The 25,913-nt window shown below is 45.2% G+C and overlaps 1 protein-coding gene across 5 annotated transcripts in view; it reads left to right on the forward strand.

Moving 5' to 3' along the window:
* Positions 1 to 25,913, forward strand: part of MYO10 (myosin X) — a 230,219-nt gene that overhangs the window by 140,622 nt on the left and 63,684 nt on the right. For all 5 annotated transcript variants that reach the window (XM_045441547.1, XM_045441556.1, XM_045441574.1 and 2 more), the window contains 9 exons: positions 523 to 641; positions 1,738 to 1,884; positions 2,067 to 2,167; positions 2,277 to 2,343; positions 3,070 to 3,162; positions 3,594 to 3,662; positions 3,870 to 3,952; positions 6,729 to 6,837; positions 10,160 to 10,240. In XM_045441547.1, the coding sequence (XP_045297503.1) occupies positions 523 to 641; positions 1,738 to 1,884; positions 2,067 to 2,167; positions 2,277 to 2,343; positions 3,070 to 3,162; positions 3,594 to 3,662; positions 3,870 to 3,952; positions 6,729 to 6,837; positions 10,160 to 10,240 (869 nt within the window). The remainder of the gene's footprint in view (positions 1 to 522; positions 642 to 1,737; positions 1,885 to 2,066; positions 2,168 to 2,276; positions 2,344 to 3,069; positions 3,163 to 3,593; positions 3,663 to 3,869; positions 3,953 to 6,728; positions 6,838 to 10,159; positions 10,241 to 25,913) is intronic.

Raw genomic sequence — 25,913 nt, forward strand, 5'->3', positions numbered from 1 at the left:
CTCTCTTCCCAAACAGAAGAAAATCCGCGAGAAGAGCGACATTGGCTTACATTTTTGCACATTTTGAAAATATCAGTGGTCGGGGAGGACAGCTGGGTTTTCTTACCTGCTGCAGTCACTTTGGCGAGCTCCCTCATGTCATGTAGCCACTGGAAACTCCTCTGTATTGCGGTGATAGAATGAGAGTTAAAAAAAAACCAGCAAACGATGTCTTTGGATCACTGAAAAGAGTTAGGACCTTGCAAACCTTTATGGCGGGGTCTTGGACCCGGGGTCTCAGGACCACACTTGGTCCGGGCGTCAGGCCACTAGCCTAAGACTCATCAAGGGAGCGATTAACCGAGCGACGAAATGTGCGTTCTCTAGATTCTACCCGCGGGATTTAGGAATGTTCTGTGGCCTCACGTGTCGCAGTGTGGAGTTGGCTCTGAACCCATGTCTCTGCGTGGGGCTCCCTTTGGGGTCCCGTGGCCTCTTCCTTCTTGGGTCAGTCACTTTTGCCTTGTTTGCCTTCATTTCCAGCCTTGGGCAGGTCTGCAGAGTTACTGGGGCTGGACTCAGCACAGCTCACGGATGCTCTGACGCAGAGGTCCATGTTCCTCAGGGGGGAGGAGATCCTTACGCCCCTCACCGTTCAACAGGTACACGTGCTTCGCCACCAAAACTCGTCTTAACAGATACCCCGGGGTTTTCAGATCCATGGCTTTGATTCAAATGAGCCACTACGGCAAACCATTCAAAGGGGTTTGGTTCGTGATCGAAAGAAAGAAGATACCCACGCCGAAGGGAATAGACGAGAGTTGTTTGTTTTCTTAGAGGTAGCACAGCAGGGTGTCCCAGAGGACCGACCGGGCATGATGGAGGGTTCCTGAGTCCGAGCCCTGACATATTATTTTCTGTCCTTGGAGAATGCATTCGTTGTGTCTGTTTGCTCCTCTGTAAGGCAAGGGTAATTGTCATACCTAAGCCGTAGGATTCTTGTAAGGATAGTAATAAACGTGCTAGATACGTAAGCACGAAATAAACACTAACCATGATAATTTGTTATTATTATGTAGTATTATGTATTTCTGCTTCTGTTACTGTCTGAAGCCAGTTATATGTGCCAGCCCGTCTAATATCAATTTATTTTTTAAGTTTATTTATTTTAAGAGAGAGGGAGAGCGAGTTGGGGAGGGGCAGAGAGAGGGGGAGAGAGAACCCCGAGCAGGCTCCTCGCTGTCAGCACAGAGCCCCACGCAGAGTTCGAGCCCACGAACTGCGAGATCTTGACCTGAGCTGAAATCAAGTCGGACGCTCAAACGACTGAGCCACCCAGGTGCCCCATGTTTTAAACATGATAAAACTTGTAGCTACCCATATTGGTTCAGATTCTTTCCTACAATTAACATAAAAACTTGAGTTTGAAAGCCTGATATTTCAAAGAAGTCTTAGTGATGGGCATCGAGGAGGGCATTTGTTGGGATGAGCACTGGGTATTGTATGGGAGCCAGTTCGACGATAAATTAGATTTAAAAAAATAATACGAATGAAAGAAGTCTCGGTGACTCCTGCGTGTAGAGCGAGGGAGTGAACTCCATTTTACTCTTTCTTGAGACATCCGCGTCTTTCTGGGTGTCGGGTGCACGGGTGTTCTTCCTGTGTGTGTGCGTGTCTCCCGAGGGGTCTGGGATGGACTCACCTGCCTGGGCTTCCGTGGTCAGTGGGAGGCGGTGACCGTGTCCCCCTCTCCTGCAGGCAGAAGACAGCAGAGACTCCTTGGCCATGGCACTTTATGCACGCTGCTTCGAGTGGGTGATTAAGAAGATTAACAGTAGGATCAAAGGCAAAGATGACTTTAAATCTATTGGCATCCTTGACATCTTTGGATTTGAAAATTTCGAGGTAATGCTTCTCATGGGTGGGATGCATGAATTTTTTTCTATCCACTTATTGACTTAAATCTCTTCACGTGAATACTTTTCTCTGCAGATTTTTTTTTTCTTTTTTGCCCTTTCTTCACCTTTGTACCTAAAGGAAGAGCACTAAAGATACATGTTGAATGGTTCCCCCCCCCACCCCCTTAGGTCAATCACTTTGAGCAGTTCAATATAAACTATGCAAATGAGAAACTTCAGGAATATTTCAACAAGCATATTTTTTCTCTGGAACAGCTAGAATATAGCAGGTAAGAGCTCGTAGAATTCCATTTAAAAGTAAAAAAATAAATAAAAAGCCATAAATTAGTTTTAAAACTCTATTTTAGTATAACTCAGCCCTTTTAAATCTTTCCACAGGGAAGGATTGGTGTGGGAAGATATTGACTGGATAGACAATGGAGAATGCCTGGACCTGATTGAGAAGGTAACATTGTTGCAGGCTTGTTACCAGTCCCAAGGGTGTCCAGCTGGGCTGATTCATATTTATGGGAACAGAATAGCTTGTGCGAACATGCACATCAAAGATGTGAATGTTTAGAACACAATGGACCATTTGGAAACATACATGTAAATGTGCAAGGTTGAATTTTAATAGTTGGCTGCTTCAAACTTATTGTCTCATTGAACAACGTATTTTAGAATCAACAGTGTGTGAATTGGCTTCCCTTGGATTTTAAGTCAGCATCAAAAGCTTCGCCAGCACCAGGAGTAGACTGGACAGTGTAAAAGTTTTGTTCACAAAATTATGGTGGGTTCCATTTTTCCGTGTGTGGGTGGAAATTAAATTCATTGGATGTCTTTATAGTATCATTCTGATTTTTTTTTTTTTTTTACCTTTATTTTGAGAGAGAGAGAGACAGCGAAAGAGCGCGTGTGTGCGCACACACACAAGTGGGGGAGAGGCAGAAAGATGGAGAGAGAGAATCCCAAGTAGGCTCCCCACTGTCGGGGCTGAGCCCTATTCGAGATCATGGCCTGAACTGAAGTCTGACTCTTAACCGCCTGAGCCACCCAGGCGCCCCCTGAATTTTTTTAATCCAAGAAATTTCTATGACTTTTCCTTTAACCACTTACTTGAGAGAGTAGAGAGGAAATATTTTGAGGTAGACATTCAGCTTTGAATTCAATTTACCTTTCTTCTGTCTTCCAGAAACTCGGTCTCCTGGCTCTTATCAATGAAGAAAGCCATTTTCCTCAAGCCACAGACAGCACCTTATTGGAGAAGTTACACAATCAACACGCTGTATGTCAAAACCTGCCAATTCTTAATTATGTCTGAGTAGGAGATCTGTGGGTTAAGATTACACACAAGCTAGTTCAGTGCTGTTGGCTCTCCTCTGCTCCCCACACGTAATTTTCTTCTCAAACCAAAGCTCTTCTCCAATTGCTGGAACTAAATTGAAATCCGTTAAAGGGACAGATTTGGGGCTCCTTGTCAGAATATGCCCACATTCAGTTTATGAGTTTAGAATTTAACATCACTGCTGTGAGGCCAGGTAAGAGCTCCATGGTTTCGGTAAAATTGCGTCACATGCTCTGTCCTCAACCTCTGCTCTGTGGTGGGCTTTGCGATTGTTTTCACTATCTCTGGTAGTCAATTCTCTCTGGAGGTCTGTGCAAATCAGTAAGTGAAATTAGGCGCTTGTATTTTTTTTTTTTTTTTTTTTTTATTAGAATAACCACTTTTACGTGAAGCCTAGAGTTGCAGTGAACAATTTTGGAGTGAAGCACTACGCTGGAGAGGTAACTTCTTACTTGAGATCCTTGTGGGTATTTGCCCGTCTGGTACCTAGAGAAATAGCTGATTTCAGAAGCCAACATAAATATGTTGAAATGACTTCTTTCATGGGTCCGGCGTTTAAAGGGGATGCCTAGGACCTGAAATCCTTCTTTTGACCAACTGTACGGTTTTTCCTTTTCTTTTTCTTCTTTTTCTTTTTTTTAACCCAGGTGCAGTATGACGTCCGGGGCATCTTGGAGAAGAACAGAGATACCTTCAGAGATGATCTTCTCAACTTGCTCCGAGAAAGCCGGTATGTCGGTCTCCAACCCCATATGTCGTTAGCAAGCAAAGTATTCCTTGTGCAGATTTACAAACATAGAAAAAAATCGATACGGAAGCAGCTTGGTTTACTGTGTTCTTTCATGGGCAATATTTCATGAATAAAATGACCTCGATACAGAAAATAATATGAGTCGCGTTGACCACCATTTAATGAGGTACCGTAAGAAATGTGTATCTATGACGTAGATACTGTCAGTCCTGTTAAGCAGATGAGGGAAGTAGTTTTGGGGGCGGTTCAGGGCCTTGCCCACGAATCGACAGCTAGTTTTGATTTGCTCTGCTTGGCTCAAGAACAGAAGGCCTTGCCCAGGATGACCTTTCTTCTCAACAGGCCGAGAGCTCCGTGTTCAATTGCTTTCATCCTCTGGTCCGTAGGACCCGTATGTCTCTAGCTGAAGGGATGTCAGGAAAAAAACATCCATCCAGCTAAAATTACAAACTTCCACACGCATTGATTCGTGCACGAACCGTAAATTCACGCCCTTAAATCAGTAGTTGGTTAGCTTAGCTGCTTGTAGGAGGCTGTGTGAGAGAGAAAGGGGGAGAATCACCCAGGGGGAAAGCTTTCGATACTTGTTTCAGATCCAGAGTGAATCTGTGACAGAAACATTTTTATTATCTAGGTTAGGAAAGTAGCACAATTACTTAAAAGTCTGTAATACTTTTAGGAATGTCAACCCCTCGTGGCTACACTGTCACATAGACTGTGAATTGAGGTGAAGGAAGCCCACCCACAGGGTCAGATAGGAGTTTAGAAATGGAAGGTATTTCGATTTGTTTGAACTCTCCTGTGTGAAGATTCCCTGTTTACAACATTGGCAGCTATTTTTGCTTTTATTTTTTTTGTAATTTTTTGTAATTTAATGTTTATTTATTTTGAGAGAGACAGAGACAGAGCACAAGCAGGGGAGGGGCAGAGAGAGAGGGAGACACAGAATCTGAAGCAGGCTGCAGGGTCTGAGCTGTCGGCACAGAGCCCGACGCGGGGCTCGAACTCACGAGCTGTGAGATCATGACCTGAGCCGAAGTCAGACGCTCAACCGACTGAGCCACCCAGGCTCCCCAGCTGTTTTTATTTTTAGATGAGTTTTCAGCTCTTTAAAAATGGAGATGTTCAGGGACGTCTGGCTGGCTCACTGAGTAGAGCATGTGACTCTTAATCTTGGGGCTGTGAGTTTAAGCCCCACATCGGGGATAGAGTTTACCTTAAAAAAAAAAAAAATATATATATATATATATATACACACACACACACACACACACACACACAATAATAAAAATGGTGGTATTTTCAAAATACCATAGCAATGATACTTTTCTGTCCGCTGTCAAAGCAATTTCTTAGTTATTAGATTTTAATTGACACATTTAAAAATGACCTTCATGTTAAATAAAAGCATTTTGCTGTGAAAAGATCACAGGTGTGGAGGTCAGCAAGGTGACATTTGGCTGGTCGCCTCGGTCAAAACGTAAAGTGGGTTTGTGACTGGAGTAAAAGAGTTTCTTTCTTAGTCCAGGTTTGTCTCTGCAAAATTAGGGGCTTGGGCCGTTGCTTGGTCTATGCTCTTTGACCTTTGACATCTGTGACACTTTCATGGAAACAGAGCTTTCCTCCGAAGCGCTCAAAGCACACTTAGAGAACTTCAAAGAGCACGTAATAGCACCCCGGAACAAAAACGAAACAGGGATGGGGCAAAGTGAGAGGTGACAGGGCCGCCTTTGATGGTGCCACCTCAGGAGGTGTGGATCCTCAGACATCGTCCCTGCCTTTCCTGGTCTCAGTGAAGCCACTCATCCCCACTCCTCTGCCCAGAGCTGTAGCATCTTCCATGCAAGAAAGATAAAAAGTTATCGGAGGGGCACCCGGGTGGCTCAGTTGGTCAAGCATCCGGCTGCAGCTCCGATCATGATCTCGCGGTCCGTGAGTTCGAGCCCCACGTCGGGCTCTGTGCTGACAGCTCTGAGCCTGGAGCCTGTTTCAGATTCTGTGTCTCCCTCTCTCTGCCCCTCCCCTCTTCACACTCTGTCTCTCTGTCTCTCAAAAGTAAGTAAACAAAAAAAAAATTATTGGAAGCCTTTTACTTTTTATTAGTAGGGGCAATTTTATAGAGCTTTTCAGCGTTAACAGCAACAAACTAACGTGATCGTTGATGCTGTGCCAGGCACTGTGCTCAGCCTTTTGTATACATTTTCTCATTTCATTCCCCACCCCACCGCCAGCACAGTGGGACAAATTCTTAACTTAGCCTCATTTTTCTGCAAAAGGAGGGTACGTCACGCATCTGCCCTGGTCCTGTAGCTTGGAAGGGGTGGGGGCAGGATGGAAACCCTACTGTGTTTCACTGCAGATCTCACTTTTCCCTCTGTAAACTGGTTGGATCTTCGAAATACAGTGAGATGTGCAAAAACATCTCCCTCCTACGGGCAAAGACATCAGGGCTGCAGAAGCATAGGTGGCACTCTGGAAACACAGGGCTCCTTGCTGGCATGCCACCCCGGGTCACTTTCATCCCAGTCCGTTTGTCTTCTGCAAGACTGGGGCTCAGAAGGCAGCCACTGTTTTTTTTCCCCCAGTGCCTAAAGCTCTCGGGCAATGGTTGTTTTGAAATCTTTGGAAGTTGTCTTAGCTCTTCCTGGACTCGATGTGTTACTTTCATTGGGAAAGTGCGTTGTAATTATAGTAATCCAGCCCCTGATAACCGGGTGCGTGCCCCTCATGGCCCTGCTCCTCTCTGCTCACACAGATTCGACTTCATCTATGACCTGTTTGAACACGTTTCAAGCCGCAATAACCAGGATACCTTGAAATGTGGAAGCAAACATCGACGGCCCACAGTGAGCTCACAGTTCAAGGTTAGTCTGTCCTGCTGGCTTTCATGAATTTATGGGTGCTGTGATTTTAGGAATTGGAAACAGGGATGGCGTATGTGAGGGCCAGGAAAGCGTTTATTTTATTTTTTCTTTTATGTCACCAGATAGTGCTTTCAAAATAAAATCTGCTTTTTCTGAGGTGAAAACATGTAGGTTTTTGGTTTTTTGGTTTTGGGTTTTTTTTTTTTTTTTTTTTTTTGTCTTGTTAAATAGCTACCTATTCTAAGTTGAAGGACTGTTTGGCCATTTGGGGTCACCTTGATTTGTATTTAGAGGCTCGTATGAATATAGAGTGTATTTCTTCCCATGTTTGGTTTTTGTATTTTTCCCAGGTACGTTTACAGTATCCTAATTGGGAATAATGACTGAGCAAGCACGCATTTAAATAAGATCCAGGTCAGTTACCTTGTCCAGATACCCAGAATTCAGGGAAATAGGGACCATTCCTACTTGCATTTTAAATATGTAGCCATTTTAGAAAGTTTAGAGGTAGAGCATGTGAAGACCATTTTTGAAAAAAAAAAAAATTTAATGTCTATTTTTGAGAGAGAGAGAAACTGGAGCACAAGTAGGGGAGGGGCAGAGAGAGAGGGAGACACAGAATCCGAAACAGGCTCCAGGCTCTGAGCCGTCAGCACAGAATCTGACGCGCGGGACTCGAACCCACGAACCACGAGGTCGTGACCTGAGCCAAAGTTGGACGCTGAACCGACTGAGCCGCCCAGGCTCCCCTGACCATTTTCTGACCTTAATTGTTCTGTTTTACCCCCAAGTAACAAATCCTAATAGGAAGAGAAATAGAGGCATATGAGTCAATAGACATTTATTTTATTTTATTTTATTTTTTAATTTTTTTTTTTCAACGTTTATTTGTTTTTGGGACAGAGAGAGACAGAGCATGAACAGGGGAGGGGCAGAGAGAGAGGGAGACACAGAATCGGAAACAGGCTCCAGGCTCTGAGCCATCAGCCCAGAGCCCGACGCGGGGCTCGAACTCACGGACCGCGAGATCGTGACCTGGCTGAAGTCGGACGCTTAACCGACTGTGCCACCCAGGCGCCCCAATAGACATTTATTAAATCTGCCTTCAAAGAGTCTTTCACTTAGTTATTCAGAGTTGGATGCATCCGGTGGGGTTCTGTGTGAGGCCTGTTGTACAACGTAGTTGGCAATGAGCCAGATACTCACCTACCTTGCTAACAAAGCTGGATCATGAGATATGATGGGCAGGCTTGACCTAGGTAGGATATAATAAAAACAGTTGCCATTTGGGGGCCCCTGGGAGGCTCAGTCAGTTAAACATCTAACTCTTGGTTTCGGCTCAGGTCATGATTTCACGGTTTGTGAGTTTGAGCCCCATGTTGGGCTCTGTGCTGACAACGGGGCCTGCTTGGGATTCCCTCCCCCGCCCCTTCCTCTGCCCCTCCCCCACTCACACGGTATCTGTCTCAAATAAATTAAAAAAAAAAAATAGTTACCATTTATTGTGTATGTATTATGTGCCAGTCACTAATCACTTCACGTATATGATCTTGTTCATTTCTCCCATCTTATAAGTACATACTGTTGTCCCCATTTTATAGATGAGGAAACTGAGGTTTGGAGAAATGGAGACCATTCAGGCCCTCTGAGGACTAAAGCTAGGATTTGAACTGTACCTGTCTGACTCTAAAACCTAGGTTTCTTTTTTTTTTTTTTTTTTTAATTTTTTTTTTTCAACGTTTATTTATTTTTGGGACAGAGAGAGACAGAGCATGAACGGGGGAGGGGCAGAGAGAGAGGGAGACACAGAATCGGAAACAGGCTCCAGGCTCCGAGCCATCAGCCCAGAGCCCGACGCGGGGCTCGAACTCCCGGACCGCGAGATCGTGACCTGGCTGAAGTCGGACGCTTAACCGACTGCGCCACCCAGGCGCCCCTAAAACCTAGGTTTCTAATCCCCCATTGGAGTTGTTATATTACCTTTTTCTAGAGCAGTGTTGTCTGGAGTTGCCTTGGAAGGCTTTGTGGATATTTGGGGATTAAATTGCACTAGGAATCAAGGAAATGGCAGAGAGCGGTCAGGCCTTCCAGGTAGAGAGACTGAGCAGGAGGAGTCCTGAGGCATGAACGTTGGGTCGTGTTCCTGGAAGACTGATTCGGTGAGGCCAGCAGACAGAATGTCTCATAGGGAGTTAAATTGGCACCAGAATATATATGAATATATATATATATATATATATATATATATGAAGGGCCACACATGCCAGGCCATTTGGTCACCTGTGAGAAATCCTAAAGCTTTCAAACCCGAGAAGTAACTAACCAATGTAGTGCCGTAGACGACCCAGTTTTTTCCACAAAATTGTCAGAAGAAAAAAGAAATGGAGGGAAACCCAGTGGATTAAAAGACTGAAAGACACTAAGTACAGCACAGGAACCTCATTTGCGTTCTGATTTCAAGGAACAGACCAGTTAAAAATTATGAAATTTGAGACACTTGAGGATTTTGTATGAAATCTGAGACACCTGCTTCTTTTAAGACTGGAATTAAGGAATTCTTGTTCAAGCTTTTTCGGATGATGCTATGGTGGTTACGTACAGGTTTGGAAATGTTTAGCCTTTAATAACACATACTGAAATCTTGAGGGATGAACTAAAAACGCCGTTTCCTACAAGGGCTGGGCGTAGGGTGTCCTCGGATGGGGATTGGATGAAATGAGATTAGCCATGAGCCGAAGCTGGTGATGAGTGTTCATTACATGCTCTGTCTGCATTGGGAAATGTTAAAAATTCATCACAATAGCAACAAAAATTTTAAAAAATAATAATAAAGCGGTATTATGGAAGCTTGATCTGCCTGGTGACTTCAGGGTAAGAGTGAGAAAGTGTAAATTATTGGTACAGACTGTCATCTTAATGGAAATAATGAATTAGGAGGAAAAAAACCTCCAGTGGGACAGTACATTCAGCCCAGATTTTCTGTACCAAACATCGAAATAGCCCAGAGTTGCTTTCTGGTGGTTAACAGAATATTGGTCCCCCCCCCCCCCCCCCCCCCGCCGCATTGATACTCTTCCAGTGAAGTGACAAATAACTTTGGTATATTGTGAAGTAATTTCAGTGACTATAGATTGTAGCACCTTGGCTTTATCTTATATGAGAATGACAGTGTTAAAACTTAATATTCCATTAATCATAAAAAAATTATTCCTGTGATTTCTATTGTTTCTTCCTGTTTCTGAGGAGTGCCTGAGATGCTGAGAAATCTAAAGAATGACATAATAAGAGACTAAATCAACATATACTTTTTTCTTTCTAATAGGACTCCCTGCATTCCTTAATGGCAACGCTAAGCTGCTCTAATCCTTTCTTTGTTCGCTGTATCAAGCCAAACACGCAGAAGGTAAGATTTACAGCAGCGCTAGACTGAGGCTGTGTCTTTAAGGACACCACCTCCCGGGCACTGTCTGTAAAGCCCTTTCATCATAGAGGGTTGGGAGCATATATGACATTAGTATAACCTAACATTAAATAGAAAAATTCCCTTTGTCTCCTGGGCCTACTTCTCTGCTTCTGAATGATGCCATTAAGCTTTAGAGAAATCTAGTTTAAAAGGAAACCTTGTGAAACCTTCACAATTTTTTTTTTTTTTTTTTTTTTTTTTTTTTTTTTTAAGGATTTGGTTTGAAATTCTTGGGCAGCTGTCTCTTATGGAAGAGATGGTTGGTGTATGTTTTGTGGTTGGTTTAGTTTTTCATTTTGCTTTCTTGTTAAGCATGATGAAGGGTCTGTATTCTAAGCAGCAGTGCTGACTTTTTTAAGGACTCTGACCAGGTAGTCATGCCTAATTTGATAATTCCTGATAGAGTGTCATCGTGTGTTTTCATGGGTAGGCTCTGTGAATTTAGTGTTTTAATGCCATAGCCTGATCAGAAACAATATGAGTGTTACAGGAAGCTGTCTGAACAAAGAAAATTTAGTATTCAATGTATGTCATTGCTGAATCCAAGACTAAATGGGAAACTAGCCGTCAAATGTTGAAAAATAGAAATTGTCTTGCTTTGGGAAACATCAGCTCTTCGTAATCTCCCCGAAGAGAGGAAAACCCTCCACAAGACAGTAATGTCAGCAGCCCCTCTTGTTAAAAAACTAAATGCTGTTCTCATAAGGCATAAGAGAAGGAATCTGACCTGAAACTGTTTCTCTTGAGACTTAGGTTATATTCTAGTAACTTTGCTGATACTAGATCTTATTTTTTACCTTGTTTCCCAGTTGCCCTTGACTTACTATTAGTGGTTCCTCATTTATAGTTTAAAGATGTTCATGGGGCGCCTGGGTGGCTCAGTCGGTTGAGCGTCCAACTTCGGCTCAGGTCATGATCTCGCGGTCTGTGAGTTTGAGCCCCGCGTCGGGCTCTGTGCTGACAGCTCAGAGCCTGGAGCCTGCTTCCGATTCTGTGTCTCCCTCTCTCTCCGACCCTCCGCCATTCATGCTGTGTCTCTCTCTGTCTCAAAAATAAATAAACATTAAAAAATTAAAAAAAAAAAAAAAAGATGTTCATAAGAACCACGATACTGAACTCTCTGTCTTCTAGGAAGGTAAAAATGGATGCTGCCTGTAAGGACGAGTAACCTGTTAAGTTTGCTATCTCACTATGAGCCCATGATGGTGAGAATTTGGTATTTGTGTGGCATAAAGCAGCCGACGGAGACTGGTCTTACATGGAAGACCTGTGCCTCTGTTCTGGTGGTTTAAAAAAACAGCTCACCTTTCCATGTCTCGAATTTATATTAAAATGTTTTAGATTATCACAGAAAATGGCAGCATAAACAATATGTAGTTTTTGGCCATAATGTAGGAAATGACTAGTTAAAACCTAGCAAGATACCACGCCAGCTGTTTTCTATTTCTCTTTAATTTTTTTTAACGTTTATTTATTATTGAGAGACAGAGCATGAGCATGGGAGGGGCAGAGAGAGGGGGAGACACAGAATCGGAAGCAGGTTCCAGGCTCTGAGCGGTCAGCACAGAGCCTGACGCGGGGCTCAAACTCACAGACCGAGAGATCGTGACCTGAGCAGAAGTCAGACGCTTCACTGCCTGAGTCACCCAGGTGCCCCTATATTTCACTTTATAACCTCAATAGGCAGTTTTTACGATATATATAGACTTCATGATTTGGGTCTATACTCCCAGGAGCTGTGTAACCTCTCTTACTTTTCCTCTTTACACAACAGGGATAATAATACCATATTTCATCGTTCAAAGAGGCTGTTTGTTCCCAATTTAAGGACTTGGGTACTAGGGGTGCATTTTACAACTTCTGGCGAGCAATAGTTTAATTGGGAGCGCTGTTCCTTTCTCAGGGGTATGTGTAACATAATCATGCAGGTTTGTAGGCGTCGGTGTCTTAGATTCAGTAAAATGGGGACCTGCCATATGTCAGCACTGTTATAAGGAGAGAAATTTGAATTTGAAAAACATAGTCCCTCATGTATTTGTTTTCTTTCTTGGGTGACATGGAGTTTTTCCTTGAAATTGTAATAGCTTTTGAAATTAGGCCTGCTTGAACAGTCTTCAGCAGGCAGAATATTGAAGAGATTACCTTTTACTGATGTTTATTTTTTTCTTGCTGGGATGCGACTGTCCCTAATTGCATTGGTTTTTGCATTTAAAGAAATGAGCCAACCCAACCTCATGTTTCATAAGTACTTCTCACAGTCTTCCCATCACCTGTTCTGTGGCAGAAACTAATTAATAGTCACCAAGAGTTGGACCGTAGGAGACTTTAGAAAAACATCTCGGTACCATTTCAGATGCACCCAGAAAGCGAAGGCACAGACACGTGAACCTTCTGGTCTGAGGCCCAAGACGTAGGTGTGATTTTAAGTGCGAAGATGCTAATTAGAATCTGGAAATCGTTAATTATGGCTTGCTTAGCATTCATTTGGTTCCACTGAAAATATCTGAGTGCTACTGTTGATGATGTTATATGAAATGTATGTAAACAACCCTCATTTGGAGTTTATTGTGAGCTTTCTTTTGTCCTAAGATCGGTGCTTCTAGAAATCTCACGGGGAAAACCTTGCCAGCCTTTGCCCCATAGAAGAGGAGTGTATATTTCTGGTGAAGGGATGAGACCATATCTCTTACTTCATACCCTTTTCTGGTCATTTGCTCCTTAGGGAACCTTGAGAGGATGTATTCGAACTTACGTATATGGAAGTATTTTGTGCCTCATTCAGGAACATGGTCATAGGTTTGGGCAGATTCTAGAGGGTTCATTTTTGACAACTCTATGACCAGAGGGATAAAAGCAGTGGCCTTCAAGTCTGTGACCTAAAGAAATGTGGCCTTAGAAAAAGTGAAGGAGTTGCCTTGTGCTTTTGGGAGCATATCCAAGATTACCATGGTGGCCTTGTGAATGTGAGTACATGCCCAGTGGGCCCCAAGCTTGCAGGGCAGGCTGCCTCCCCTCCTTGGCAAATGCATGAAGCTCAGAGTGGGTCCTTGGGCCTAAAGCATTTGGAAATCCTTTGCTGGAAATATTACAGGGTTTTTGTTACTTGGCACTTTTGTGTTTTGCTTTGAAGGCCACGTGCAAATGGGGAGAATTGGACTGAAATGCTAGGACATTATGTCAGTTCAGCTGTAATAATTGTGGACTTTTTGTCACGCGCAACATGAAGCTGATCTTAGGCGTTGTATAAAAGACATTTCACTCGTGTTGAGGAATCCTGGAGCTGAGTCACAAGGTGAAGTTGAAAAAGCCTACCTCTTAGACGATGGAGTATTACTCAGCCGTAAACAAAGAATGAAATCCTGCCATTGGCTAACGACATGGATGGAGCTGGAGGCTGAGGCTAAGCAAAATACTCCTGAGAAAGACAAACACCATGTGATTTCACTCCTATGTGGGATTTAAGAAACCAAGGAGCAAAGAGAAGAAGACAGGCGAGCCAAGAAGCTCTTGCCTGTAGAGAACCAACTGTTGGTTACCAGAGGGGAGGTGGGTGGGGGATGGGTGAAATAGGTGATGGGGATTAAGGAGCGCGCTCATGGTTATGAGCACTGGGTGTAGTATGGAAGTGTTCAATTGGACACCTGAAACGGACAGAACGCTGTGTGTTAACTACACTGGAAGTAAAATTTAAAATAAAATTACAAAATAAGCCCCCCTCCCCATAGAGGGTAGTGAGCAGTCAGTTCTCTGGCTTACACATAGCACTGAAGGATGTAATCTTCTCCTTGACTTAGAATTGTGGCATTTCCAAGGGGCAGAGTTCTCCATGAGACAGTTTTTAGTTGGCAATGTAGCCTGCTCGCTTTTGTCTATTGTGGCTTGTGAGGCAGTAGTAGTTTCTGGCTCAAAGGGTCCAAACCAACAGCAGATTTCCGTAACAAAGGAAACCTGCCTTGCTTCATCAGAATTTCTCCCCAAGGGTGTCCCAAGGCCTGTGATCTCTCCCCTCTCTCCCCGCCTGGTATTTTAGCAAATAAGTTCTAGTCAGAAAAGTCTGTCATTAACATTCCTCAGAAAAACCCTGAGGAGGTGCAGGACAGAATTAAAGAAGGGAACGGACTGATAAATATCAGGAAAACCTTTGGGGGTGTGAGCACTGGCTGTCTGCAGTTCCCAGGCTCCCATGGGAGGAAAGCGAGGCCACTTCCTGCAGACGCTGTGGGCTGTCACTCGTCAGGAACATGGCTGGCCGGCCGTCGTCACCGTTCCTTCTGCAGTTGTGAGCCGAGGAGCCCTCGCCTTCCAAGGTGGGGAAGCCTTCGGTTCCTTGCAGCATCCTCTTCAAGCTTTTAACCCAACGTAGCGGCGTCCTTTAAGATTCTCTCAGAGTCTCCTCCAAAATGGCAGGACTTGGGTCACCTGAATCTCCCCAAGGCCGGTGGCTGGTGGAGGAAGGCTTCTAGCCAAGCTGGCAGCTTGGAGGGAGGTTTTCCTAAGGGAAGAGGAGAAGAGTGAGGAGAGGGACGTCCATACCAAGGGAAGGCTGGAGACCAGGCCCCAGGGAAGGGAGACCATGGGGTCTGTGAGGAGGACTGCAGTCGTATTTGCTGGACATTGGAGTATCCGGTGGGAGTACAGAGCGGGAGACACAGGGTCAGCCTGACCGTGGTGGCTTGTCTGGAAGCACTGTCTGTGTACCCTGAGACACATGGACCTATCAGCCTTCTCACACAATCGTCTTTCCAAGACTGGAGAGGATGCCGTGCTTTGCACTTCAATGAATCCCGATGACCTGTGTCCCTCTCTTTCATGGTGCCACCATTGATACCAGACTAGATTCCCCAGTTGGACGACACCGGAGACAGGCCGGGACCGCACAGGAAGTGAGAACAGTGTGCAGGCGTTACGAGAACCTAACCCTCTGCTTCCAGAGGCATAACGATTCGATGAATGAATTCATGAATTCAGCACCTGTAGTCCTGGGGGGTTATATTTGTGTCATCCAGATGCTGCCTGCCATTTGCTTTCTTGTGGATTTTTTTGTTTTTGTTCTTTTTTTTTTTTTTTTTTTTTTCCGGTTTTTGGGTTTTTTAAGTAAGCTCTACACCCAATGTGGGCTTAAATTCCTGGCCCTGAGATCAAGAGTTACCCGCTCTACCCACTGAGCCAGCCCTCCCCCTGCTTTTATTTTTTAAACAAAGACCAAATATTTCTTTAAAAATGCTGATGATAGGGGCGCCTGGGTGGCGCAGTCGGTTAAGCGGTTAAGCGTCCGACTTCAGCCAGGTCACGATCTCGTGGTCCGTGAGTTCGAGCCCCGCGTCAGGCTCTGGGCTGATGGCTCAGAGCCTGGAGCCTGTTTCCGATTCTGTGTCTCCCTCTCTCTCTGCCCCTCCCCTGTTCATGCTCTGTCTCTCTCTGTCCCAAAAATAAATAAACGTTGAAAAAAAAAATTAAAAAAAAAAAATAAAAATGCTGATGATAATGTGGCATATTTCCTACCTTGAATTTTTGTCCTGTTCTTCCTGTATCTCCTGTATCTCATTTTGTTCATCTTCTGTCTCATCAGCCTTCCTGAAGTTTACGGAAGCAACTTTTTTTTTTTCGTCTTTGATCTCTCTACCCTAATCTTATTTTTCTGAATAAAGTGTTCCATGCGTACAGAGGATCTTTACCAAGTACAGCTTCATAGGACCTGCCTTGCCCGTCTTTGCGTCCTGCTGCAGAGCTCAGTGTTGCGGCCACAGGAGGTGCTCAGTAAGTGAGCACAGAATCGAATTGCTAATCCAAGTACATTGTACACCCACTCGTGGTACACGAGGGCTTAACTTTGCCAAAGATCTAGACCTAACTTGCCACTTAAGAAAAAAAATTAGGGGCGCCTGGGTGGCTCGGTTAATTGGGCATCTGACTTTGGCTCAGGTCATGATCTCACGGTTCGTGAGTTTGAGTCCCGCGTTGGGCTCGCTGCTGTCGTGCAGAGCCTGCTTGGAATCTTCTGTCTCCCTCTCTTCTGTCCCACGCTCTTGTCACTGAGCGGTCCCCTGGCCTTGGGTTTGCGAAGCAGCCGTAGGTATTAAATGAGCCAAGGGGGACACGAAACAGCTGCATTGGACCGTGAGAAAGATTGCACACCGCGCTATAGGTTGGGGCTAGAGACCGTGCTCAGCATTTTACAGCTCACTCCATCCTCGTGAATGCAAACCCCAATTTATGCTGGACCACGGGGAAAGCTTCCTAAGGCTGTTGCCAGACCTTTTACTTTTAAGTCCTTGATGTTGTTATGGGATGAACGTTTCTTTCAGTTGTTTTAAAAACTTTTTTAAATGTTTTTATTTTGGAGAGAGAGAGAGAGAAAGCACGAGTGGGGAGGGGCAGAGAGAGAGGGAGACACAGAATCCGAAGCAGGCTCCAGGCTGTGAGCCGTCAGCACAGAGCCCGACATGGGGCTCGAACTCACGAACCGTGAGACCATGACCTGGGCTGAAGTCAGACGCTTAACCGACTCAGCCACCCAGGTGCCCCTTATTTCGGGTGTTTTAAAATTGACTTTATTTTTTTTTTAAGTAATCTCTATACCCAATATGGGGCTTGAACTCATGACCTTGAGATCAACAGTGAGATGTTCTACTAACTGAGCCAGCCAGGTGCCCCTAAAGGTGACTTTAATTTACAGAAAACTTGAGCATGGGGTTTCCATTTCATTCTCCATGCCCCTCAACACACACACACACACACACACACACACACACACACACAATTTCCCCTCTTATTAACATGGTACACGAGTGCGGCACGTTTATAAGTCATGAACCAGTATTCTAAAGCTGAAAGCTCTAAAGCCCAGCTTCTAAAGCCCAGCTTAAGGTTAGCTGTGTTGTAAGGCTCTCTGAGCTTTGACATACGCACACTGTCATCCAGTGTCAAAATGCCAAATGTTCCCAATCTACTCATAGTACAACGAACATCTTTCTCAAGTAATATTTTATAAGAATGGGATTGTTTCCAGTGGGACAAAACTTGAGGCCCTCAGAATGTGGTTTCTCTTGCACAGGATAAAATGTGAGTGACACGGTTTTCTGCAGAAGAAACAAACAAACAAAAAAACTACAGGAGAAAGTAGGGAGCGCAAAAGCATCTGGAGCCCCAGGGAGCTAAGGACATTTTAGAACTACCTGGATTGTCAGCCCCTTTGACTCCTCTCTCCGTTCAGTTAGGCTTGCAGCCTGTAGGGGTGGTTCCGTTTCTTCCACGTACTTACTGGAAAATGCCCACTTAGCACTGAGTGGCCTTCCATAATTCTTCCTGTCTTTCTGACTGCCACTCATGTTGTCCGCTCTCCCGTAACTGGAGTGCCCACTGCCAGCGTCTTTAACTTTTGAGAACATCACATACGGACGACTTCTAAAAAGACAGCTTTACCTTTTCAGGAAATTTTGGTGAAGGAAGCATTCAAGCCACCATTCTTCTCCCCCAAACAAAACAATCCCATTAAACCCCTCCGTGGTCACTCGAATCCTGTTTACCATGTTGTCATGGCAACTATTCAGTCCCGCTCTGCAAAGGCGAGGATAAATAGCCATAAATGAAGCCCCGCTCAAGTGAAGAGAGTTGTTCTCTGGGCGGACCTTGCAAGGTCACAACCAAATTGCGTGATTTTGTCCCGTGGCTTTTGATTTTTATTTTTCCTTTTTTAGTCCTGGGCCATCTTTTAAGATCTCGGGGGCCTTCACATGTCTTTACACATTTCTTGGTGCAATGGGGGGCGGGTTAGTTAGCTCCTGCAGTTAAAAGTATCGTCAGCAATTGCAAATCCCCGCCAGCCTGGACTTCCTTTCAGTAGAATCGGGAATGAATTAAGCAGGCAGAGCCCAAGACACCACATAAAAGCCTGGGAACACCAGCGAGCCGAAGAAAGCCCGTTTTTGTGTCCGTTGCCTCAGATGCCTGTAGTCCGGACTGCTAAAGATGCAGCCATTTACAGGGGACAAAAGCTGAACGGGCACAAGGAACCCAAGGTAGGAGCTCTTCTCTTATTTGAGCTGCTTCAAAGTTTCACGTGCCTTGGAACGATGATGGTAGCGGGAAATTCTGTGGAGAAATTCTTTAAACCGGGGAGGGACGGGTTTTCCGTCTCCCTGAGCACCAGACCTGTTTAATTTCTCAACAGGTGGGTAAGTACTGATTTTGATGGCATTTCCAAGTTTGAACTGCTGACGCTTTGTAAGAATGAAGGACATGATCACGTAAGGCGTTGATAATGGGATATGCTTTTGAGAGGCAATTCACCTTTTACAGGAAAAACCATTTTTTAATGTGAGGTTGGGAGGGGAGATTGCTCGCGGTGGTTTCTTTTGTTTGAATTTGTTATCTCGAGGCGTGTCCGTTTAAAAGTTTACACGTTACGGGCTTGCAGCTTCTCCTTGTACTTGGTGTGAACCTTTTAAGGAAATCTGCCCAAGCGGAATTTTTGGTTTTTAAATTGCGTTATAAATTAGTTTGTACACAAATGTGGAAATGGAGAAGTTATGGGAGTCCTTTGGTCATCCATCGACTATCATGTGCTGATTTCACACAAGCAGACCCATGCCAGAAGTTTGCAATCTGCCCAGAGAAACCAGATCAGGCACTTTTGGCCGAGATTCTCTTAGTCCCCAAGTAGGTGTCCCCAAAGAAAGAACATAATAAAGAGCGTCTGAAATGCTAATCTCTGCCTCCACGGACACTTGAATGTGTTCTGTGGATTTCCATTCATTTGCTAAAAGTGCCCTTTAAGGGAGCAAGTTTTAAATGTGAAGGTGGTCTTTCATATTAAATCGAGCTACATTTAAAAGAAAGGAATAATAATGTGGCTGACTACTGCTTAGCTAAACCTACTCTCATGGAAATAAATTTCCAGCGCTAGGTGAAAACCTAATGTTAGAATGTGTTTTACCATCTGGTTTAACAGTCTTACAAGTAATTAATCTGACATAAAATGAAATGCCATCGGAAGAGTGTTAGTCACCAGTGGGAAATTACCACTTATCTCTGCCTCGCTCGTACTGACTTTCCTTACCCATATTTCCGTGCTGGTTAAGTATGTAGATCCCCAGCTTCAGAATCCCATTGCTTGGCCCCAGGACTAGAGTGACACCATACACGTCACTCTGCTGAGCACTGTTTGGCTCACTCGCTGTCCCTGATGAGTGCCCCAGCTTGTTAAAGAATACTTTTTGGGAAGACTGATTACAGACACCAGCCCATCTGCCCTGCGAGCTTCCTACCTGGGAAGTGACAGCTGCCACGAAGGGGTAAACATTTTTTCCCCGCCCCCCGCCCCCCTCCTGCCCACCGTATCAGATGGTTATAGCCCTCAGCCCTCCCACTGTGCATCTTTACTTTGGCTCTTCTTCCTGAACTTCTGGAAATAGCGACCAATCAGAATAGCGCCCCACTCCAGCATTTGAGCAAATCCCAGACCCTCCTGTCCCTTTTATGCAGACTGTGGAGCAGTGGGTTTGTTTGTTTGTTTGTGGGGTTTTTTGGTCGTCTAACTTAAATGGCCTTGCATTGGCATTTTCACCAGCCCCCTTCGTGTGTGTGTGTGTGTGTGTGTGTGTGTGTGTGTGTGAGAGAGTGTGAGTGATTGCTGTTAGAGACTTTGTTCTAAAACTCCCCACTGCCGCCCAGCAACTTTAGGAAGAGTCGGTTCCCCTCGATGACCTTGGAGCAAAGGGCCCAGGTTTGAGCCCAGACCAGAGGGTAGAACTGGGGACGAATTGCGGCCTGGTGCTTGGGCTCAGAGTCTAAGCCTCCCTGCATCTTCTCACAGCCTTAGAGGAGGCCCTCTGCACCTCCATACTTTGTTCAGCATTTTGCTGTGTTGCCCTTTGACCCTGGGGTGTTCTTGTCCTTCCTCAGGCTGGCTCCTTCCCTGATACACAGAAATACTACAATAAATAGTAACAATAATACAAACACCACCACAGGGGTTTGCCTTCAACCCTCCTCAGTATGAAGGCACTACTGCTTGATTCTAGACTATTTGGAAAACGTGCGAAATACAAATTTAAATAGTTTAAACTTTATGTAAATTATAGTCTACTCTTCATTTTGTAATTGACTTTTTATTAGCTTACTGTATCTTAAAACATTCCCGTGCCTTTTTTTCCCCCATGACTACAGAATTCTGTCAGGGGCTGTGCTTTCAAATAGATTCTATTACTGGATTATTTCCTCGTCGTCAGCAGTGTTTCTGCATTATTCATGTGTATGAATACCGGTGCACGCTCAAGATTGTTTTTTAAAGGTAAAATTTGTCAGCGTATTTGCTAAATCATGGCCTGCACTGTCGGACTTTGACGTATACATACACAGGGCCAAATTGTTCTTCATTTAAGGCCAGCCAACAACGAACAGGAAAAATATTTTGCAACGTGTTTCACAGGGGATTTATAGCCTTAAAAAAGAGCCCTTAGAAATCGGTAAGGAAATCCAATGTTCTGATAGAAAAGTGAGTGAAACACATGAATGCGAAATTCGCAAAAGGTGATACGCCAATGGAAAATGGCCTGTGACTTCAATAGTGTGATCAAAGAAATAAAATAGGGAGATAATTTTGCCAGTGTGTAGACTGAATGAGTTTCTTGGTTTTGTGTTGCTTTTTCACAACACGTCCGGAGGTGGTAGGGGCAGGGACTACCATTAACGCACCCAGGGAGTTCCCACTGTGGCAGCCGTCCCCAAGACCAGTCTCATCCTGTGTTCTGGATAGCGTTTCCTTGCCTCTTCCGGGACAGCCTTCCATCCGTTTTTCCCTCTTGTGCTGTCAAACGTTCCTTTGCTCAGGGTTCCTTCTCCTTGGTCACACTCTCTTTATATCCAATGTCTCTAAATAGTCTGAAACATTTAATATAGAAATATATACTGAAGGGGGCGGGGAGGTGGGAGTGTATGGGGAATGCTCCCCTGGGCAGCGCTCACCGCTGTTTGCAAAGAGAGGCCATGCCCGTTTACTTATTTCTAACGCTTTGCTCTCTAAACTGCCCCGGCCTCCCTGGTGCCGGAAGCTTCCAGGTTGGGTTCTTGCTGCCCCGCCCTCCCAATCCCCTCCCCGCGCGCCCCCCAGCCCCCCAGGCCCCCAGGCCTGTGACCTCGCCAGCCACCCCGCCTTCCTGGCACCTGTCTGACTGGGCCTCTCCCCTCCCCCTTTCTCTTGACTGGTTCCCGAGCTGTAGGCCTGGCCCCACACTCTGCCCTCCTCCTCACCTGCCCGCTCCTGCAGAAATGCTCCCTTCTCTCCTCCGGCCCGCAGCTAGGTGAGTCCCTCAGCACCGTGTTTTCCCAGCCCGGGGCCCTCCTCCTCAGGCTTTGGCCCCGTAGCCTCATTTTGTAACTGACTTCTTTTCTAGTTTCCTAAAGTTGGCTAGTTCTGGGCTGCCCTATCGCCTGCAGCACACTTCAGGTTAGAATGCGTTCATGATTAAATTTCCCCTTCTTTACCTTCCCCCTCCTTGTTTAATCGGGTGTTTCTGATTTCTCAGGTTATAGTAGGAGATCTCCACCGCGGTGCCGTTGACACGTCGGATGGGGCGATCCTTTGCCGCGGGGCCCTGTCCTGGGCAGTGTAGAATAAATGGCAGCAACCCTGCTTTCTTCTACCCAGTAGATGCCAGTGACAGCCCTGTTGTCCCCAGGCATTTCCAAATCTCCCCCCAGGAGGCAAAATCACCCTGGTTGGTGGCCACTGGGTTATGGTGTCCATGCAGATGATTTCTTGGTTTTGATCCTGTTTTTCCTTTGCTCTCGGTTAAAAAAATGGCATCTGTGTACAATTGAACTTGCATTGCACCAGTTGTCAGGGCTTTGAACCTCGTGTTTTGCTGTTGGCTGTGTGGTGAAAATAGAAAATTTCATATCGCTTAACATTTTTCCAGAGGTATTGATGGAGTCATTTGCTAACATGTATTGTTTCCTAGTACGTAATCTACTAGGACGCGTGAAGTGGGGGTGGGGCGGGGTGCCCTTAATATCGGTGCGCCTGGCAGGATTACGTAATTGCTCTGTGCTACCCACTTTCTCAGATGAATGGGTGGCCTAGTTTCAGCCGCTCTGAAAGGCTAAAACGGCTCATTAAAGTGTGCCAGATGCCCCATTTGTCAATGTTGCACTGAAAAAGGAATACTGTTTAGCTTTGGAGTTACGCTGGGATATACTCCGCTTGCCTTTATGAAATGCAAGACCAGTGTCCTTGTGAAAAATATTGCAGCGTTCCCGCCTCAATCCCCTCCATGTTTACAATGGTGAAAATTTCGCTACCAAACGAATGGTTCAGAAACTGTCAAGTAAAGCTTTTTTAAAAGTCCCTTCAGAGACACGAGAAAATGAAGTAGGAATATGCATCATAAGGTTGGATGAGATTTCTGCCTTTGAGCCCGCAGGGAAAGCACAAGGTTCGGGGATGAACTCTTGGGTACCTGGGTATTGTTTCCACTGGGACAGTTTCATTAGGGATATTACAGTACATAAGTAGAACACTAAAGCAAATTTTGTGGAGTTAAATGCCACAAGATTATGAGGGCCAAATGTAAGGCGTCTTTAATATGTTAATTGTGGCTTGAGAAATTGCAGGAAGAAAATCAGCCTGGCTTCTTTCCATTTCCTTCTCTATCTTCTCTCTATTTTGGGGGGGTTTGTTTGTTTTAGTATTGACTCTGACACATTGGCCCTATATATTTGATTCACTGATGTCACTGCATCAATCAATTCCATTGAAACTCTGACAGTTCGATTTATATCAGACCTCACTTGGAGGTCCTGGGGGCTGTTACTCCCAGGTCCCATGCAAATTAGGGAAAGGAGGTCCTTCGCCGAGGTGCAAGGGCAGTTTGGACCTGATAATGGCGTCATTTGGATTTGGATTTGGATTTCCAGGACTCGAACACACCTGCTGGCACTCAGGGCCAGGCGTCAAAGGTGAAAAAGATACAAAACACCGCAAAGCTCCCTGTAAGTGACCGTCTCTTAGACCGGTCATTGTCTGGAGCCCTGCTGCATCGGCAGATTTTGGGAGCTCCTGCTCTCTGGAGCTGTGCTGGAGGCATTTCCTGGTTTACACACACTTGGGGCTCGGCCAGTGTCCACAGAGTTAAAGCCTTTCCCTTCTCATGCTCGATTAGAAAAAATTAGCTACAATACAATAGCTGCTTGTTCTCCATTACTCACCTTGCCTGCTCCCAGCACATCCACGCTCCTTGTTACAACATGTTGACGTTTTTAAATGATTGAGAAGGTGGTTTGGAACTATGGGAAGCAGCTTTAGCAACTGACCTGGATGCCCAGGCTTTTCTGTTCTCCGCTCTGGTCATTTTGGTTACCGTGCCTAACACGCCTCTGGCAGGTGCGGTGGGAGCTGTAAAAACCGCCAAGGGGGGCCCTGGTGTATGGGCATAAAGGAATGGACGCTCTTCAGTTGAATATTAACTATGTTGAGGACCGGGTGCCAAAATGGAGGAAGGAGCAAAGACATGAACGGATCATGTCTGAATCCTTTCTGTTTCTGCTCATAATCACAGACTGGCCTCAGATGCCGAAACACCGACGCGGGGAAATGCAGAGACTGACCCCGAAGCATTTGTTGAGTGCTCCCCAGGGTATGCTAGATCATCATCGTGGTTGTAATCCCAGCAGTTTTCTTGCCTAAATCACAGAACTGAAACTCTAATTCAACACCTGTCCTGCCCAGTCCAGTGACTGTAGGAGTCTACTAACCTGGAACTGTTTCTCTACATATTCTGGGGCTAATGCCATAAGACTTTCATCACTCTCAGAGAACACGTTGATTTTGTTGCTGCTTGCTAGTGAATAAGGCAGTGTGTCCTTTAGATAATAAATCGGTGACGGGATGATAAAATGGGTTACTGAAACATTTTTGGATTAAAATAATGTATGAAGATGTGGGGCACTTGGGTGGCTTAGTTGGTCAAGCTTCTGACTTTGGCTTGGGTCATGGTCTCAGTTTGTGAGTTTGAGCCCCACATTGGGTTCTCTTCTGTCAGTACGAAGTGGCTGCAGGTCCTCTGTCTCCCCCTCTCTCTGCCCCTCCCTTGCACATATTCATTCTCTCTCCCTCTCTCCCTCTCTCAAAATAAATAAACAAAAATTATGAAGATGTATCAGGAGGCCACATATCGTGGTAGACTGAGCGAGGTTTTCTAGGAAACGCTGTCCTACCACATGTCCCTAGTCTATCTTTTAGGTTGTCTGTGTTCTTCTTGATGGAGTAAAGGACAGAAGTCTACCCCTTTTAGGGTGGTGGTTACAAGGATTGACTGATCATATCTGTAAAACTCCCAGCTCACAATGGCACACAATGGCCACGGATGGTCTCTCCTGGCTAGTACATAATAATTATTCTGTTTGTCATGGAAAGAGGTAACGAACGTCTCTTGGGAGAGACCATCGATGGTAATTGTGTGGCTGTCCCAGCAAACAGAGATGTTCATTTCCTGTCATGACCTGTCCTTTGTATTTACTTTTATTGTTTATTTATTTATTTTGAGAGAGAGAGAGAGAGAGATCAGGGGAGGGGCAGAGAGAGGAGGGGGAGAGAGAACCCCAAGCAGGCTCCACACTGTCAGCACAGAGCCTGACGTGGGGCTCAATCTCACGAACTGTGAGATCATGACCCGAGCTGAAATCAAGAGTTGGACACTTAACCGCCTGAGCCACCCAGGCTCCCTGATCTGTCTGTCCGTCGTGTCTCTTCACCCCTTGCTGAAGTTGGCACCACACCCTCAAATAGAATTTATAAAGGTCGTACATTCGTTTTACAGCAAATGTAGAAAAAGATACATTTGTGGGAAAAGAACACTGAAAACTATTCTTTAAATCCAGAACTGGGGAATGCTGTTCAAGTAAATGGGGTCGCTAAAGGAAGTGGATGGATGTGTTCTTCTGAGAGAGGTGAAGAGAAAAGAGCATTTTATTGCCATACATGTTTTCCTGTGGCCTCGGATTTAGGAACGTGTTTGTTCTCTGTATATATCCCTTTTATTTTTTTACCATTTTGCTTAGTGGACTAGTGTTCGACTTAAAACCCTCTTTCATATGGATTCTCAGGCATCAGTGCCTTGAAGCAAAGTGCCAGGCTACGGACGAGCTAGTGCAGCCCATCACACATTAGGCCCTTTCCCCGTTTGGGGGACCGTGGGGGAGGAGCATCAAATTTAAGCATCTTGAGCCAAACAGTTCAGAAGCCTGGCCCTCCGTCTGGCTGCTGCAGTGTTTGGGACTCTGTCGAGGCCCCGGGGATGGGAATAACCTGGCCTTTGAGCATTGCCTGACCTCTTGTTTCCTAGCAACTCTCAACTGCTCAGTGGAATATTTTGTGGTGCTCCTAATTTATACTTAACAGATATTGGCTGTGTTTAGGGCTGGCTAATTTCCCATTATGACTTGCAAACAGCCACTTTAATACATGAATAAGCAAGAGAAAGGACTCCTAGGAAGCTGTGCTCACCAGCACCCCCTTGCCACCAAGCCTTCATTTTCCTTCTAGAACATAAGTAGAATTTACGAAGGGCTTGCAAATCCGTGACCGTTTCTCTCAGGACAGGCTGCACTGAACCGT

The sequence above is a fragment of the Leopardus geoffroyi genome, chromosome A1 (genome assembly GCF_018350155.1).
Source record: "Leopardus geoffroyi isolate Oge1 chromosome A1, O.geoffroyi_Oge1_pat1.0, whole genome shotgun sequence".
In the NCBI taxonomy this organism is placed as follows: Eukaryota; Metazoa; Chordata; class Mammalia; order Carnivora; family Felidae; genus Leopardus; species Leopardus geoffroyi.